This window comes from Lampetra planeri, chromosome 45 (assembly GCF_965212315.1).
Source record: "Lampetra planeri chromosome 45, kcLamPlan1.2.h2, whole genome shotgun sequence".
Lineage (NCBI taxonomy): Eukaryota > Metazoa > Chordata > Hyperoartia > Petromyzontiformes > Petromyzontidae > Lampetra > Lampetra planeri.
In genome coordinates this window covers 2,573,915-2,592,304 of record NC_136151.1, presented here as the reverse complement: position 1 = coordinate 2,592,304, position 18,390 = coordinate 2,573,915, and the positions used below count along the sequence as shown (strand labels likewise).

The window sequence follows — 18,390 nt, the reverse complement described above, 5'->3', positions numbered from 1 at the left end:
TACATTGCTATACACTACACTACTATACTCTACACTACTATACACTGGTGCCACGGCCGCAGAGCAACTCTTCCAGTGCCGCGACTTCCCCCTGGCCCCACGCTGAGCACACACTGAGCACCCACATGCAGCGCACACACGTAGTGTCCCGGCGGGGGATTGCCTGGCGCAACGAGTTTTCATCCGAAGGGTCCCTAGGAGGAAAGTCCCACGGTTTCCCGGTGCCAGGAGTTTGGCCGACACCCGCCGCAGGATAGATCACTATACAGTGCCCCTAAGTTGGCTTCAAATTGTATGGGCGCAGAAAGAAAAGGTTCACTGGGCCAACCGCAATAAGTTATTCACGACATTGGGGGGGAGGGGGGGACTAAGAGTGCAGTATTAAGCAAGAAGAGCATGAGGTCAGGAGAATAACAGCGCCACTGCCACCCCCATCTCGGCCCTCATACACACTCGCAGGGTGTGTGTTCACCAGCCAGGTGCCCTTCCAGACACCAAGCAACAAGGGACAATGGGTGACCGGCGCCACCACCGCCACACTCGAGAGGCAAATGATGGCCGGCACCGCCACCGCGACACTCGACGGAGGACACGGTAACAGGGGGGCGGTAACCACAGGTAGGCACATGATTGGTCGCGCGGTACAAACGCCATCCCGGCCCTTTGAAGTGAGGTGATTAGGCCATGGAAGAGAAGGTCCAAATGATCGATGGCGCAGGTAAGCGCACGATTGGCTGCGCGGTACGTCACCCTGGGCCTTTGAAGTTTAGGGAATAAAGAGTGGCACGGGACGATTTTGGGGTATCTTGTCTTCAACCTCTGAGCCGTCAAGACCCACTCCCTGGCGTCCTGCCTCCTCTAGCCGCTCGCGCATCCATGTGATGCCAGCTAGTGCTGCTACGAGGCTGTGATAGGTAAAGTTTTCTCTCGTCCTCCCTCCGACTCACCGCGTCCGTGCGATGCCGTGAGTAAAGCTTCGAGGTGTGTGGTAGGACTTTTGAGTGACTGGGCACTTAGGCAGCAGGTAGTGTATATTTGCACCGCGAATAAAATTTAGCACAGCATCGGTGTGGTGTCGGTGATTTGTGTGTGGAGCGACTGCGTGTGCAGCGATGCATTGCGAGAGGAGTGAACGTGGAGCCGCAGCATGTGTGCGTGTGTTAGGATATAATCGCCCGCAGGTGCGCGCGCATTCGCACCGCCGCGTTAGCGCCGCCGTGTTAGCGTGGGTGGTGGGGTGCGCAGAAGAGTGAACGAGGAGCCGCAGCGTGCACGCAGGTGGGTGCGGTCGTGCAGCTGTGCACCGCGTTGGCGTGAGTGGTGGTGTACACGGGAGAATGTGGGTTAACTCTGCGGCGGTGAGCCAGCAGTTTAGCCATGTCCCTCAGAGAGGGCGCTAGCGCAGGGGGGGGCGATCACCCGGGCGGCGGGGGCCTGGCGGGAGCCAATCGACGCAGTAGGCGGACGTTGCACCCTATCTGCCCAGCGAGGGCGGTGGGGTGGACGTCGGCCTCCACAACTACACTACTTTACACTCGGAATTGGAGGAGGGGTTTACAACGTCAAAGGCGGGAAGCGAGGTTTGGGGCGACGGTTGACAACCATTGGTGGAGGACGAGGATTGGCTGAGTGGGGGGCGAGCGAAGCGTCGAGAGAGGAGGCTCCAAGGGTATAAAAGGGGAGTGGCACAAGGGGAGGTTCAGGCAGAGTTCGAGCTTCAGGCATCGAGAAAGAAGCCTGGGCTTAGTTGTCGGTGCTGTGTCCAATTACACTTACACAACGTACCTGGGGGGGGGTGGGAAGGTTGGGGGGGAGCTTCGTCTGTGCGAGTCTTGTCGTGCGTAACGAGAGAGATAAGGTTTAAGAGTCGTGCTCCCAGATTTTTATTGATCATCAGCAACCGTCACCATCGATCGGCATTGGCAGACAGTAACAAACTCTGCCTTAGCCACGAGCACCAAGTCCAGTGTTCCCCGAGTGATTACGAACAAAGTTATCTCCGAGTTTGTGTTAACTCTTAAGTGCGTGCGTGCGGCTCGGTACACCTGTGGTATTTAAACTATTTCACTATTTTATTTTAGCAGGTGTAATGACCCACTGACCTGTGGAGCTCTTTTTCAGAAGCGACCCTGGCCATCACAAGTGATAGGTCAACAAAGTGGCCGATATCATCGTCATGTGGAGATTTATCGTAGCAGCCAAATACTCGGAATGCACGAATGTCAATTCTAAACGTGTCGGGGAAAAAACGGAGCACCTGGAGAAGAAGCCACACGACCACAGGGAGAGCGAGAGACAGAGTCGCAAACTCCAAACTTACAGCAGGCGTCAGGGTTGGGATCGAACCCACGGCCTCCTGTATACCAGGTGAGGTAGTTAACATCTCCTAGCCACCGCGGGGTATTACCCAGGGCAGCCACGAGGTTCGAACCGTGAGCCTCTACACCAAGTGGTGGCCAACAGGCGTATCAAGCTGTATGAGGCAGTGTTGAGTCTATGGTGCAGTGTGAGTCCATGGGTCTCAGTGATGAGACTATGGGCAGTGTTGCATCTATGGGCAATGTTGAGTCTCTGGTGCAGTGTTGAGTCTATGATGCAGTATGAGTCCATGGGTCTGTGTTGAGTCTGAACAGTGTTGAGTCTGGCATGTGCCTCTATCGAAGGGATATAACGTAGAACACGCTATCACAGTAGTAGCAATGAATAATGAATGTCTCCCGTGCTGTGCAGAAAACTGTCAATATATATACACTTACATATGCACACAATTTTTGCATAACTTATGGTGTACTTTTTTTGGCTCTTTTGGTCTTTTACAGGTTGTCCACCCCTGCTCTACACCAAGCGACTTGGCCATTCGGACTCTCGCACACTCTACCTACATCTCTAGTTATCTCTGTACACAGCCGTGTGTGTGTATATATATCTCACTGTATATCTCGAAATTGTTCCATATATATGTCTGTGTATATCTCTGTGTCGAGAGGTTCTGAATGGAATTATATATCATGATGCATCTCTATATATCTCTATGTACATACATAAATTCATCTTTGTCTATCTTTATACATCTTTGTATATACATCTATCTGTATACAGGATATTTCTGTATATACGCATCGGTATGCATAAATCTATATCTCTATACATATATAAATATACATCTGTGTATATATACGCGTATATGTCTATATACATCTCTCCCTCTGTACATCACTCTCAGTACGGTGCAGACCACGGCACCAGTCGTGGCTCCCACGCCGTCTCGTGGAGTTGGCGCAGGTGATCGACCAGCTGCGGATAGAACATGGCACGCACAGGGTCACTCACTCAGCCAGTAGTGGAGAGAACACGGCACGCATCGCGTCACTCACTCAGCCAGTAGTGGAGAGAACACGGCCATACACGACAATAACAACCGCCCTTTACCACTAAGCGGCGGTGACGTCACCGTGGCGATTGTGCCAGGCTAGGTGCACTTTGAGGCCACGCAAAGTGTTGAACGCTCGTTTGCAGGAGGTCACGGGACAGACCCTGCAGGTGCCATGAGTTGACTGACTGAGATGACTGACAGATGTATCACCTGTGGCCGCTACTATACCAACTTGCTGTGTTTTAGCCGCCCGGTGCTCCGCTCATTGTTGTGAGCGTTGCTCCTCTACCCTCCGCTGTTGCTGGAGAACAACTACCTCACTGCCCAGCAGCATCCTTCACGAACCTCCTCCACAGAGGCCGATTTTGACTCCATTAGTAGCGGTCATCGGCAAGTCTACTCAGCTCCACATCCTTCTGTACCACATCAGCTCCATCTCTAGCCCGTGCTGCGCCCGTTTTTCCCCATTTATCCGGCCGAACAGAAGCTGCTTGGGTATGCGGGGCTACATGACCCATCCAGTGCAGCCTTGATTGCCAGAAGAGCTGCCTTATTGTACCGTGTCCAGATCTTTCAAGGATTTGTGAGTTCCAGTCTGGTTAAACTCAGGATGGATCATAGGCAGGCCAACCTGAATGTTTCAAACTGGCATAGATGTTCCTTCAAAAGGTTCCACGTTGCCCAAGCTTAAGAAGGGTGGGCAGAACTGTGGCTGTGAAGACCCAAAACTTCATGTGGAGCGACAGACCAGGTAGTGTACACGCAGCATTACGCAGCAACTGAATATGTCATGCTGCTCAACTGATTCAGAGTGAGACCTCGGCTGCCAAACCGGAACTGGTCATAAGCACACTGCCCAGGTACGGAAACATTCATTCTCTCCGAAACTGCCCTATCATCCATGGAGAATTAATGGAGGGGAGCATTTGATGTCATAATATACCCATTATAGGTGCTTAGTGTTTGTGGGGCTGATGGTAAGAACCCATCTCTTAGTAGCACGCTCCAAGTTCAGCAGGAGTGCCTCCAACTCCTCCTCTGAGTGAGCAGCAATCACCAGACCATCGGCATACATCAAATGGCTGACCAAGAGGGAGCCATCCCTTGACCACACCTGGGCATCGATCAGCCTCTGATTATATCTATACCAGATGGAAATTCCACCAGTACTTCCATGGAATGCTGCTCCCTCTACATGGTTAAAAAAATATATATTCTTAGGTTTTCGGTAAAGTCACGTAGGTAAAACATTTTAATAAAAAAATAATAAAAGTAAAATACATTTTTTTTATTTTACCTAAGATTATGAATACTTGCAGTCACGAAAGCTTCAAATCTAGAATTAAAAAAATATGTTAAATAATGTAGGGGCAAGAGGACATCTCTGTCTAAAACCAAAGTGAACATAAAATGGCACTGACATCCAGCCATGTAGCTTTACCGAAGCCTGCCCACCATCATGACGGTCATTAAGGATTGTAATAAGATGGTCTGGGACTCCAAAAGCACGAAGAATGACCCAGAGCTCTGGCTTATTGATGGTATCATAGGCCTTAACCAGGTCAATAAAGTAGCATGTCTGGCAAGGCGATATTAAAACATTCTTGCCAGGACCTTTCCCGGCACACTGAGGAAAATACCCCGGTAGTTGTTGCATTCTGTGCAGTCCCTCTTTTAAAGAATGGAGACTATCACTGCATCCTTCAACTCCATTGGAACCCTTCCTGTGGACCGATCATTGTAATTATGATGTCACATAAGGCAGTCTGCACACAAACACCACCATCCCTCAGCAGTTCGCTTGGGAGGTTAATCTTTCCCTGGTGCTCTACCTGGTTTCAAGCTCTGGATCGCCCTTCATATTTCCTCAACAGATGGCACTTTAGCCAATTACTCAGGGAGCAGCTACTTTCCCAGGAGGGTCAACCTACACCTTGCCCTATGATGTTGTTTGAGCCGAGGGGTTCCTCTTGTGCTCACAATTCAGATACATTTTCAGCAAATCTGCGAACCTATTCCTGGGGATCGGATCACCATTCTTTTCCTTAAGGGTGTTGATAAGTGTGGTGCTGCAAGTTAATTTTTCTGATGGTATTAAACATTAATGTATCAAGTGCTGCTGAGGCAGTTTCAATTTTCTCAGCAACTCATGGCCACCACTCATCCTTGCAATGTCACATGCCTCTCCAAATTTCCAAGCGAAGGCTTGCAGTAAGCCTCATCGTTCTTGGACATGTGATGTGGCAGACGGTGGGAGTAGACCTGCCTCTTAGTTTCAACTAGCTAAAACACCTCCTCCGATAGCTAGGGTTTCTGAAGAGGTATGGACCATGTACCCAAAGCAGCCATTGCAACAGCAATGGCTGCTTTGCATCTAACCTATATTAACTTAACTCTTAAAACCCCCACCTCCTCAGCCAATTAAAGAACACGGAACACCAACACATTCCCGATCGTCGCCCCTTATGTGAGTCGGGCAGTGAGCCCAACCACCTTCCCTTTCTCCTGCCCCGTGCATACCTTCGGGCGGAATATCACCATAGACACCACGGTGGCTAGAAGCTGTTAACTACCTCGCCTCGTGGGTTCTCTCCCGACCCGGACGATATCCGCTGTATGAACTAAACTGAAAGTGTATTATTAAATAATACATATTACAATTCCTTATAGGGGAAACTGATTACTAACGTAGCATATAATTACAATAACACACATTACAACTGATTACTAATCTACAACTCACATCGTAACAATTGCCTGATTACTAATCTAGTATATAATTATAATAACCCCCCCTCCCCGTCAAATCTTGCACCTGATGAGTTAAATGATGATGTCACCCTGATGCTGCTCTATTTAAGACCGGGAGCAAGAGCAGAGCCTCACCATTCTGGCGAATTTCCCGATGATGCTGGATGCAATTACCAGCGAAACATCGTACTCAAAAATTGTAAATGTTGTGGTTTCACGCTTCAACACACCGGTGGGCTAAAGCAGTGAACTATTTGTCTTTTTGTCAACGTGACACATTTTATACTGATTGGCCGTGTCGGGTGGTGGAGGGTTACGACACATTTATAAATAACGCGATCTAACCCAAAAACGTTGATTATGAATATTGGTCGCGAAAGCCTGCTACGTGTTAAACTGAACTAAACTACACCATTGGAACCTCATTCGCCTTTTGGCGTCATCTGGTCCAATACCATACCATGTGAGACTAGGCTCTAAGGAAAGCTGTCTCGGGTGTGGACCAATCAACTTCAAGGACAATGCATACATTATCAGAGTTATGTTTTTTGTTTGCATTATGACTGCAGGTATTGTGGTCTATGCAAACATGACTCCTTGTAAAAAAGGTATCAGTTTTGTTGCCTGAACTAAACTATTAAATGTTTCTTTTTTACTTTATCAGGTAGGGCCCACTGAGCTACGAATGTATTTTCCAGAAGCGACCTCGCCACAAATGATAGCTCAACGAAGCGGCTCATAATGTGGAACTGTGTAGCAGCAGCCAAATACTCTGAACGTGTGACGTCGATTCTAAATGTGGATGGGAAAACCGGAGGACCCGGGAGGAGAGAGAGATGCAATAGTTTAATAGACAGAGAGACAACGACCACACAAAGACAAAGACACCGCGGCCACGTGCAGCGTTGAGGGGACAGACTGTCGCTCCTTCCTCGTGGGGCTCACCTCGATGACGTCATCGTCCGAGGCCACTTCCGGTTCTGCCCCTCCTCCCTGCAGAACTGGAGACAACGGCAGCGCCTGCCATGAGCGCAAACTCCTCCACCCACCGTGACTCCTCCCCCCCACCCCGTGTCCCCCCTTGCTGCGTGTCCCCCCCTATGCCCCGGCTTCCATGTGAACCTGCCATGTCCCCTCCCTCCCCCAGACTGTGGGTCCCTCACCCCCCCCCCCCCGTGCCCTCCCCCCCTCTATACACCCCCTCCCCGTGTCCCCCCCCCCAACTGTGAATCCCCCCCATGTCTTCTCCCCCCATGTCCTCTCCCCTCCGTCCCCCCCAACTGTGAATCCCCCCATGTCCTCTCCCCCCCGTGCCCCCCCCCCAACTATGAATCCCCCCCATCCCCCCCGTGTCCTCTCCCCCCCGTGCACCCCTCCCCTCGTGTCCCCCTCCTCCCGTGCCCCCCGTGCCCCCCACCTGTGTACGAGGCTGAGATCTGCAGCCGGAAGCCCAGGGCGTCGCTCCGCGCGGAGTCCTCCCCACCTGCGCGCACACTGCCATCAGCTCCGCCGCCTTTGTCTCCCCAGCGCTCGTGGTCCACACACACTGCCTCCAGCTGCCCATTTAAGGCCGAGTCGACCCAGGCGAAGCTGCCGGGACCGATTTCAAATAATCGCCACTGACTTTGGCCGTGCGGTGCTCACCCGCCCACCAACTCACCCGCCCACCGACAAACTTACCCACCAACCAACTCACCCACCCACTAACTCACACACCCATTTACCCACCCACCTGCTCACAAGCCCACTCGCTCGCTCACCCATCCACTAACCCATCCACTAACACACCCACCCACTAACTCAATCACAAACTCACTCACCCACCCAGCAACTCACTCGCCCACCCACTAACTAACCCAATCACCCGCTCACTCACCCACTCTCCCACCAACTCACTAACTCGCCCAACAACTCACTAATTCGCCCACCCACTCGCTCACCCACCTCCCCACGCACCAGCTTACCCACTCACCCACTCACTCACCCACACACCCTCACCTGGTGAGGAGCAGAAGGTTGCCGAAGCCGGGGTGAGGAGCTCGGGGCTCTCAAGGAGAGAGAGAGGGTTAGTGTGAGAGTAGAGGGAGTGGTGAGGAGGGGTCTTCCATTGGTGAGCGTGGTGAGGAGCGTCCGTGTATAACGAGAGATGAGGATTTTCCAGGTAAGAAGAGCAAAAAGTGGTTTCCGAGTTACATAAGAGGTGAGCGGAGTGGTGAGGAGGGTGTTGGTGTGAGGAGTGGTGAGTAGGGTGGTGAGGAGATAGTGGAGTGTGTTGGTGTGAGGAGTGGTGAGGAGATAGTTGATTGCGTGGGTGAGAGGGGTGATGAGGAGACAGCTGAGGAGTGTCTGAGTGAGTGGAGTGCTGAGGAGAGAGTTGAGTGTGCAGGTGAGATGAGTGTTGAGAATTGCATGGGTGAGATGAGTGGTGAGGAGAGAGTTTAGCAATGTGTGGGTGGGTGGAGTGGTGAGGCGATAGTTGAGTGTGCAGGCTAGAGGAGTGGTGAGGAGTGTGTGGGCGAGGAGAGTGGCGAGAGATATCTTGCTGAGTTGGCTCCACATCTTCCTCCTGTGGCATCTGACTTACACGGGGTAGGAGGAGACACAGGGAGGAGGATGAGACATGGGGATGAGGAGAAGTTTAAACCAAAGTCCCACGAATGGCAATGTGAATTCCCCAGCAGCCAATCCTGAGGCTTTGGCGAACCGACCAATAATCGATCAGCAGCTGTTCTAATCGGCCAATGGGAATGGGTGTCGCGTCCTTTAGATCAACCCCTGCCACTCTGTGGATGATGCTGACGGTACAACCTCCCCCACCCCCAATTCCTCGAGGTTTCCTCAAGAAACAAGAAACCACTGCCAGTGATCACGTGGAATGTCTGTACGTTCACTAAGGAGGTGGGGCTGCTATTCCTTTGTCGGGAGCTGGACCGGTTCTGCCTGGACTTCTGTGGAATACAGGAGGTCTGGCGGACTGATTCTAGATCATGAGTGGTGGACAATTCTCCACTCGGGGGCAGGAAACTGCCAAACAACAGGGAGTGGCTCTGCTTTTGAACAAAATAATGAAGGTGGGTGTGGGAGCATGGAGGTGAGGTGTGGGAAGCTGTGAGGCCCAAGCTGTGAGCTTGCCTCCACATCAACAAGAGGCGAGGAATGGTGGTGGTGGTCATATTGCTTTATCCACCCCAAAGAAGACGGACATTATTGGAGGGATGTAGGCAAGGCTGATGAATCAGATGCTTTCTAGGACCTCCTGTCACTTGTGCTGGCTAAAGTGGCCTCTCAAGATAGAGTTTGGGTGACTTCAATGACCGAGTCAGTCATAACACAGGCACCTGAGCCTGAATGTTTGGAAGGCATGGGCCAGATCAGCTCAATAACAACAGAGACAGATGCCATCCAGGCATCCACCCTACGTCCTTGTGGAAGAGATACGTAGATGACACGTTCGTCATCTGGCCACATGGCCTACCAGCGCTGGGACAATTATTCAACCACATCAATTCCATACACCCAGCCATTTTAATTTTTTCATAACTTCACCATGGAGGTGGATGTGTTAATCGAAAAGAAACCAGATGGCTCAATGGGACACTATCTACAGGAAAGCCACCCATACAGATGCCTAGCTAAAACGTGACACCCACCACCATCCATCCCAGAAGAATTCCCTCATCAAAACTCTACACCATAGAGCTCATTGTGTTTCTGACCATCACCACCTAGCCAGTGAACTGGAGCACGTACACCAAGCCCTCAAGATGAATGGATATTCGGACTACACAATCCGTAAAGCCATCACCCCAACCGTTGGGAAAGAACCAGCTGAGGACCCAATCAAAACCATCACCTTGCCATACATAGTAGGGGTTACCAAAATATTTACAAAATCATGAGCAAACACAAGATCCAGCTTCGATTCAACACAGTACATAAAATTCGTGATCTGATCCCATCTGTGAAGGATGTGATCCCTGACATGCAATATCCCGGTGTTTACAAACTAAGCTGTGTGTGCGGCAGTAGTTACATTGGGGAAACTAAGCGACATGTCTCGGACCGTGTTTGTGAGCATAAGGCAGATCTGAAACACGGTAGGACCAATACCTCAGCCGTGGCTGATCATTGTTTCAATGCTGTGGGCCCACACAAAATGTATTTTTCCAAGACGAAGGTACTCTGCAAACCCACTGGCTATCAACAAAGATTCGTTCATGAAGCCATCCAGATATATAAACACCTACACAATTTCAACCGAGAAGATGGTTACAAACTGTGCAATCATTGGAAGGACGTAATTAACCAGTTTAAGTCATAACTGGCTGTGATGTTTCCATCCTACCTGCCGATGTTAGCAGTTATTTGTGACACTCTGAGTTACATACACGCTAAATGTCTCACTAGCACAGCCACCATTGCTCCTTGTCCTCGAGTTGGCAGTGTCCCTCGTTTTTTAACGAGCTGGATGTCTCACTAGCACAGCCACCATTGCGGTGGTTCGCTTACATTGACATGCTAATCTCTCACAATACAATGGCCACCTCCACAGCTGCGTCATTGTGGAGGTATATCAGCTCTCCGATCTCACATTTACATGCAAATTGCATCTCTAGCACCACCTCCTTACGATTGGGCTAAATCCATCGGAAACCTATATAAGATGCTGCTTCAACAGCTCTCCCGCTATATTTTTTTCCTGCCTCAGCAGCTTTTCCACTATATTTTTCAACCTGATGACGATTGCTTGTGTTGCGATCAAAACGTCGTGATATTTGTATTATTTTTCTATTTACGTGGCTTTACCGAAAGACCCAAAGAATATGAATTCCTGCAGTCACGAAAGCGTTAAATCAAGATTTAACAACAGTAGGATGAGGCTGATAGACGTCTGTGCAGTCAATGGGCTTGTAATTAACAAGACGCTATTCTGGTATCGCCACATCCACACAACATCATGGATGCATGCCGGGTCCAAGAAAGAACATTTGTTGGACCACATAGCCACACAACAGGGAATGTGGGTCCATGTCCATGGCACCAGGACCTTCCGTGGAGCTGATCTGCCCACTGATAATCAGCTTTTCACTTGTAAGATACACCTACCATTCTTCCACTTCGATGGTGGGTGTCAATTTAGGACCCCATTCAAACCCACAGTAGCCTGGTCTCAGCTCGCTTCTGATTAAAGTTGCGCAAATTTCATCAACACTTGCAACTGTGGGTTGGCATCGTCCCCCCCCCCCCTCCTGATGCCAAGAGGGAAATGGGTGAAGTTCACGAGTGTGGCTCATGCAGCTGCTATGGCTGCATTGGGTATGTGGTCCAGACCTCCCTCGAGACACTAGCTGACAGAAGAGTTGTTCTGGTGAGTCAAAAGAAAGAGCCAGGCCTACTCCCACCGTCTATAGCATCCCACATCAGAGAATGAGGAGGTTCACAGCAGCCTTCGCTCAGAGGCTCAGAGAGCCGTGCAGTGCTGCAAGAATGAGTGGTGGTCACGGGTTGCTGAGGAGATGGAATGTTACTCACTAGCACGCGATAACAATTCACTATTTAACTCCATCAATGATATAAATTGCAGTGCCACATATATCACCATTCTTCAGGGAAAGAACGGCGTTATAATCTCCGACCCTCGTGAACAGGTCTGTAGGTTTCGATTTAAGGCTTTCGTGACTGCAGGGATTCATCTTCTTGGTTCTTTCGGTAAAGTCACGTAGAAGGGAAATAATAAAATAAAAAAATAAAACATAATAAAATAATTCTCACGACGTTTCGGCCACAACGCAAGCAGCCGTCCTCAGGTGAAGAACAGGTCTCTCGGAAAGACAGTGTCTGCTTGCGTTGTGGCTGAAACGTCGTGAGAATTATTTTATTGTTTTATTTTTATTATTTTATTATTTCCCTTCTACGTGACTTTACCAAAAGAACCAATAAGAGGTTTGTAGGGTTTAAATCAATTATCGGAGGATGTAGCCACTCCCTGTGAGTGGCGTGCTGATGTGCCATCTGTTGAGTAAGTATAAAGGGTGATCCTGAGCTTGAGGCCAGGTAAAGTGCCGGGCAGAGATGATATCTCAAGCCAACTGCTAAGGGAGGGTGGCGTTTGCAGATAACCCTATGTTACATCATTACAACTGTCTGGACCATTGGAGGTGGTTTCTGAGGATTGGAAAGATGCCCTGGTGGTCCCCCTCTTTATGAAGAGGGACCGCATAAATTGTAACAACTACAGAGGCATCTCCATCGCCTTCTTACCAAGCTCGCTGAGGAGAGGCTTTCAGAGCCGAAAATGTAGTTTCAGGCCATGGTGGTCCTGCACAGACGCCATATTCTCTGTCCGTCTGCCACATCAGAATGTAAGGAATTTAAACAGGACCAAATCTCTGGTTAATTGACATGGTCAATGCCTATGGTACCATGAATAGACCAGGGCTCTGGGTTGTTGTTCTTGCTTTCAGAGTCCCTGACTCTGCTCACAATCATTAAGGGCCTTCATGATGATGGACAGGCCCGGGTAAATATACGTAGCCGGGAGTCGGAGCCATTCCCTGTTGACCTTGGGATGCGACAGGAAAGTCCTCTGGCCTATACACTATTTAACATAATTGTTGACCACGTGGCTCGAGAAGCTTTCCATGGGTGTACCTGAGGAGTTTCCATCTGGTACAAATACAATTGCAGGCTAATCGATACCCGCGCGTGGTCAAGGAATTACTCCCGATTAGTCAACCATGTTACGTGTGCTGATCTGGTAATTGATGTTCACTGTGAGAAGGAGTTGGAGCCTTTCCTACCAGCGAGCCTTTTTCAATTTGTGTGGCCTAAAGGTGCACCTAGCCTGGCAGAAGGGCCGTGGTGAATGAATAGCCACTTAGTGGTGGATGGTGGTTGAGGTTGATGGTAATGATGTTGATGGCTGTGATGATGTTGATGAGTCACCTCTCGTCTTCTATTCCGGTACTTCATTTTACTCGTCTTCTTGGCTGTAACAGATTAATCATCAACATTAGCATCTTGTTCTCTCCGCATGTCTCCCCCCTTGTCTTCATGTCTCTCCCCCGTGCCTCCCCCCTCCCCCGTGCCTCCCTCCCCCCCGTGTCCCTCCTGTGTCTGCCCCCCCTCGTCTCCCCTCCACGTGTCTCCTCTCCATGTTTCCCCCCGTGTCTCCCCACTGTCTCCCCCCCGCCCCCATGTCCCCCCCCCCGTCTCCCCCCCCCCCGTGTCTCCTCCCCCGTGTCTCCCCCCCCCTGTCTCCCCTCCCCGTGTCCCTCCCCTTGTCCTCCCCCCATGTCTCTTCTCCATGTTTCCTCCCCGTGTCTCCCCCCCCCGTCTCCCCCCCGTGTCTCCCCCCGTATCTCTCCCCCCCACCTCGCCCCCGTTTCTCCCCCCCCCGTGTCTCCCCCCCACCTCGCCCCCGTGTCTCCCTCCCGTGTCTCCCCCCAACCTCGCCCCCGTGTCTCCCCCCCATGTCTCCCCCAATGTCTCCCCCGTGTCTCCCCCCCATGTCTCCCCCTGTATCTCTCCCCCACCTCGCCCCCGTGTCTCCCCCCCGTGTCTCCCCATGTCTCCCCCCAACCTCGCCCCCGTGTCTCCCCCCGTATCTCCCCCCGTGTCTCCCCTCCCCGTGTCCCCTCCCCTTGTCCTCCCCCCATGTCTCCTCTCCATGTTTACTCCCCGTGTCTCCCCCCCGTGTCTCCCCCCGTATCTCCCTCCCACCTCGCACCCGTGTCTCCCCCCCACCTCGCCCCCGTGTATCCCCCCCGTGTCTCCCCCCGTGTCTCCCCCCCACCTCGCCCCTGTGTCTCACCCCCGTGTCTCCCCCTGTGTCTCCCCCCCACCTCGCCCCCGTGTCTCCCCCCCGTGTCTCCCCCTGTGTCTCCCCCCCACCTCGCCCCCGTGTCTCCCCCCCGTGTCTCCCCCCCGTGCCCCCTCCCCGTGTCTCCCCCCCACCTCGCCCCCGTGTATCCCCCCCGTGTCTCCCCCCCACCTCGCCCCTGTGTCTCCCCCCCGTGTCACCCCCTGTGTCTCCCCCCCACCTCGCCCCCGTGTCTCCTCCCCGTGTCTCCCCCTGTGTCTCCCCCCCACCTCGCCCCCGTGTCTCCCCCCGTGTCTCCCCCTGTGTCTCCCCCCCACCTCGCCCCCGTGTCTCCCCCCCCGTGTCTCCCCCTGTGTCTCCCCCCCACCTCGCCCCCGTGTCTCCCCCCCGTGTCTCCCCCTGTGTCTCCCCCCCCCCGTGTCTGCCCCCCACCCATGCGTCCCCCCGGCCTCACGTGTCCGTGGAGCGAGCATGACGTAGACCCGAGCAGCCTGGCCGCCCCTACGCGTGCTCAGGTCGCGACGCTCGCGGACGTCGCAGAGAGAGTGCAGAGCGCAGCGGAAGTTCGCCTTCCACGTCTTCGGGTCGACGTGGTCCTCGCGGAACTTGCCTGAGAGAGACGCGGGGAGGGTGAGGGAGAGACACGGCGGACAGAGAGAGAGGGTTGGGGACGTTTGTCATCGCGCTCTCTTCTCACCTGAACCGCGGCGATCACCGAATGCGGAAGGAGCTGCTATTTTGTATTTTACTGGGTGTGAGGCCCCAGTGAGATACGTAGCTCTTTGGTTCTTTTGGTAAAGTCACGTAGGTGAAAATAAAAATAATAAAAAATAAAAATAACTACATTTAGTTATTTTCATGAATAAAATTAAAAAACAACATTTAGTTATTATCATTTTTATTTTATTTCTATTATTTTATTTTATTATTTTTTCACCTACGTGACTTTACCGAAAGAACCAAAGAGTATGGATCCTTGGCAGTCACGAAAACTTCAAATCTAGAATTACGTAGCTCTAATTCAGATGCTACTTGGCCATCACAAATGATAGCAGCTCACCCGAGTAGCTGACATCATCATCACGTTCATAGGAGCAGCCAAATACTCTAAACGCGTGTTAATACAGACTCGGAGACCCATAGATCCACAGATAACTATATAAAACCATACCCATAGAGAACCACAGAGATCCATAGACCCATATCGAACCATAGAGACCCACAGAAACCCACAAAGATTCATATAAACCCATACCCATAGAGAACCACAGAGATCCATAGACCCATATCGAACCATAGAGACCCACAGAAACCTACAAAGACCCATACACACCCATACTTACCGAGACCCATACTAATAATATCAACTATTTTTGTTTCATCTTACCGGGTGTGAGGCTCCACTGAGTTACGTAGCTCTTATTCAGAAGCTACTTGGCTATCACAAATGATAGCAGCTCACCCGAGTAGCTGACATCATCATCACGTTCATAGCAGCAGCCAAATACTCTAAACGCGTGTTAATACAGACTCGGAGACCCGGAGATCCACAAAGACCCACAACGATTCATAGAAACCTATACTCATAGAGAACCACAGATATCCAACGACCCATATAGAACCACAGAGACCCACAGAGACCTACAGAGACCCGTACTCATCGAGACCCAAACTAAACATTTTTATATTTTACCAGGTAAGTCCCCACTGAGCTGTGTAGTTGTTTGTTTTCAGAAACGACCTGCCCATCAGAAATGATAGCAGCTCAACCGAGCAGCTGATATCATCATCATCATCATCACGTGGGAAATTAAAGCAGCAGCGAAATACTCTAAATGTGTGCGATAGATTCGAAATGCGGAGGGAAATCAACGGAGAAAAATCCAAGCAGTGACTACCACGGGCAGAGAGATTCAGACTCCAAATATACAGCAGCAGGCATCGTCAGGGTAGGGATCGAACCCACGTCTCCCTGGCCCCCCGTGTCTCTGCCCCCTCCGTGTCTCCTCCGTACCGGTGTGAATCGCCCACTCCCTGAAGATGGAGGCGTCTGTGCTCTCGTTCCAACCACTTCGTGACGCGTGCCTCCAAGACACCATGAAGATTCCCTTCTCCTGAGACACCGAGGGGAGAGACACGGTGAGAAACGGTAAGGGGCCGTCCATAAATGACGTCACACACCTAGGGGGGGGGGGTCAGACATTTGTGACGATGTGTGACGATGGGGGGGGGGGGTGAGAAATGTGACATCACATCGAAATGCGCAATAAATATAGACAACACGTTCTACTTAATTAAATATACTTTTTAATAAATGTTTTCGACCACAACATCAGAGTGCAGCGCCACATTAAAGACGCACTACAATGACAATAGTTTAAAACGATTTGAAGCATTATTTTGGGGGGGGGGGGGCTCACTTTGTCAATCCACGAAAGGCAGGGATCGGATCCCGAGTTGAGTTTCAGCTCCAACCAGGGCCTCATCCTCATCCTGTCAACGGGCATCCCTGCAGCAGCAGCAGCACCATCAACATCATCATCAGCACCATCATCAATATCATCAGAAACACTACCACCAACGTATTAATCAGCACCATCATTTGCACCATCATCAGCAGCACCATCAGCAGCATCACCATCATAACCATCACCACCACTGGCATCACCATCATCACAATGATCCACTCACCCACTCACCCACCCACTCACTCACTCACCCACCCGCACACCCACCCGCTCACCCACCTACTCGCTCACCCATCCGCTCACCCACACACCCAATCACTCACCCACTCACTCACTCACCCACCCACTCACTCACTCACCCACTCACCCACCCGCCCATCCACTCACCCACCCGCTCACCCACCCACCCACCCACTCACTCACTCACTCACCCACTCACTCACTCACTCACCCACCCACCCACCCACCCACTCACTCACCCACTCACTCACCCACTCACACACCCACTCACCCATCCACTCACCCACCCACCCACTCACTCACCCACTCACTCACCCACCCACTCACCCACCCACCTACTCACCCACTCACTCACCCACCTACTCACCCACTCACCCACCTACTCACCCACTCACGCACCCACTCACACACCCACTCACACACCCATTCACACACCCACGCACGCACCCACTCAGTCACTCAGTCAGTCACTCACCTGGTCTTGCTACCTCACCCTCTGTAATGGTCTGCACCCTATCGAGGTCGATTCAGTCTTAAATATTGTACGCTGCGCCCCGCCCAATTCCTGCCCCGCCCCCTCCACCCCATCCACGCCGGGGGTGACATCCAAGAGACAAAGCTGTCCCGTTTAGCTCACGCACTTCGCAAAGGGCAAGTGCTCTGAGTGAGTCGGTGGGGTGTGTGTGCGTGGGTGAGTGAGTGAGTGAGTGATTGCGTGAGTGGGTGAGTCGGTGGGTGAGTGAGTAATTGCGTGAGTGAGTGTCAGTGAGTGCGTGAGTGGGCGGGTGAGTATTCTGGGGAGCGGTGGCGCAGCGGTTAACGCAATGCTGTGCTGCGAACCCGGCGAACCGAGTTCGATTCCCGCTCACGATAACTAGCACCTGTGACGATTGTTTGAACCGGTCCTGGGCTTCCCCTAGGTTGACCCAGCCTAAAATGAGTACTTAGTGCGGTGTGTAGTGAACTTCGTCAGTCGGGGAGACAAAGGCGGCCGGGCGTGGTGCTGGCCACCCATCTCGTGTGGCGTTCCGGCCTGAATAGGTGCTCATTTTTAACAGAACTTGCCCCGGTCTGTAAATACTACTCGAGGTATCTTTGTCCTTGAATGGGCAAGTGGGTGGGTGAGTTGGTGAATCGGTAAGTCGGTGGATGAGTGTGTGAGTGGGTGGGTGAGTGGGTGGGTGGGTGAGTGGGTGGGTGGGTGGGTGAGTGGGTGAGTGAGAGATTGAGTGGGTGAGTGGGTGAGTGGGTGATTGGTTCTAGATTGTACACTCATTTAATTAGAACTGCTTGTTTTTGGTTGTGTTCAGTGTTGTTGGTCTTCCACCGAAAGAAGTTCAACGCACATACACGACACAGCACCGACTCGCACCCATAGACTCAACACTCGCCGGGGCCAACGTGCTGTTAGTAGCGAATAGTAGCAGCGGTGCCTTTTTGAAGGCCCGTAACTGTGGCACCACACGAGCGGGGTGGGGTGGCCGCCACCACGTCCGCCACACCCGCCCCCCCTTTTCGGTGTGTGGGGGAAGCGATTCTCGGAAGCGATTCAGTCGCTTGCAGGAAAAATAGTTGCCGAGTTCGGCCGACACTTGTTTTTCCTGCTCTGTCACCCACAACCCCACACCTTCAACCCCCTCCCTCCATCCCCTCCTTCCCTTATCCCACGGACTCAACGCTGCCCATAGACTCAACACTGCCCAGAGACTTAACATTGAAACCCATAGACCCAACAC

The 18,390-nt window shown here is 51.9% G+C and overlaps 1 protein-coding gene across 2 annotated transcripts; it reads right to left on the bottom strand.

Annotated features, from left to right (window-relative positions):
* Nucleotides 1-1,859: 1,859 nt before the first annotated feature.
* LOC144732993 (interferon regulatory factor 1-like) lies at nt 1,860-17,151 on the bottom strand. Of its 2 annotated transcripts, none has more exons than XM_078614670.1 (9): nt 17,130-17,151; nt 16,367-16,455; nt 15,961-16,060; nt 14,401-14,556; nt 13,070-13,113; nt 8,123-8,703; nt 7,542-7,607; nt 7,070-7,125; nt 1,860-3,294 (listed from the first exon to the last, which is right to left on the bottom strand). In XM_078614670.1, exons 2-6 carry the CDS (start codon nt 16,451-16,453, stop codon nt 8,614-8,616), a joined length of 477 nt encoding a protein of 158 aa, XP_078470796.1. In that variant the 5' UTR covers nt 16,454-16,455; nt 17,130-17,151; the 3' UTR covers nt 1,860-3,294; nt 7,070-7,125; nt 7,542-7,607; nt 8,123-8,613. The 2 variants fall into 2 exon arrangements, with proteins under 2 accessions (XP_078470796.1, XP_078470795.1); XM_078614669.1 differs by having other exon boundaries at nt 8,123-8,699.
* Nucleotides 17,152-18,390: the final 1,239 nt, after the last annotated feature.

Coding starts and splice junctions, on each gene's coding strand:
- LOC144732993 (XM_078614669.1), bottom strand. CDS start 16,453: ATGCCCGTTGACAGGATGAGGATGAGGCCCTGGTTGGAGCTGAAACTC. Junction 13,114..14,400: donor CATGCTCGCTCCACGGACAC/GTGAGGCCGGGG, acceptor AATCTGTTACAG/CCAAGAAGACGAGTAAAATG. Junction 7,126..7,541: donor GATCTCAGCCTCGTACACAG/GTGGGGGGCACG, acceptor CGTTGTCTCCAG/TTCTGCAGGGAGGAGGGGCA.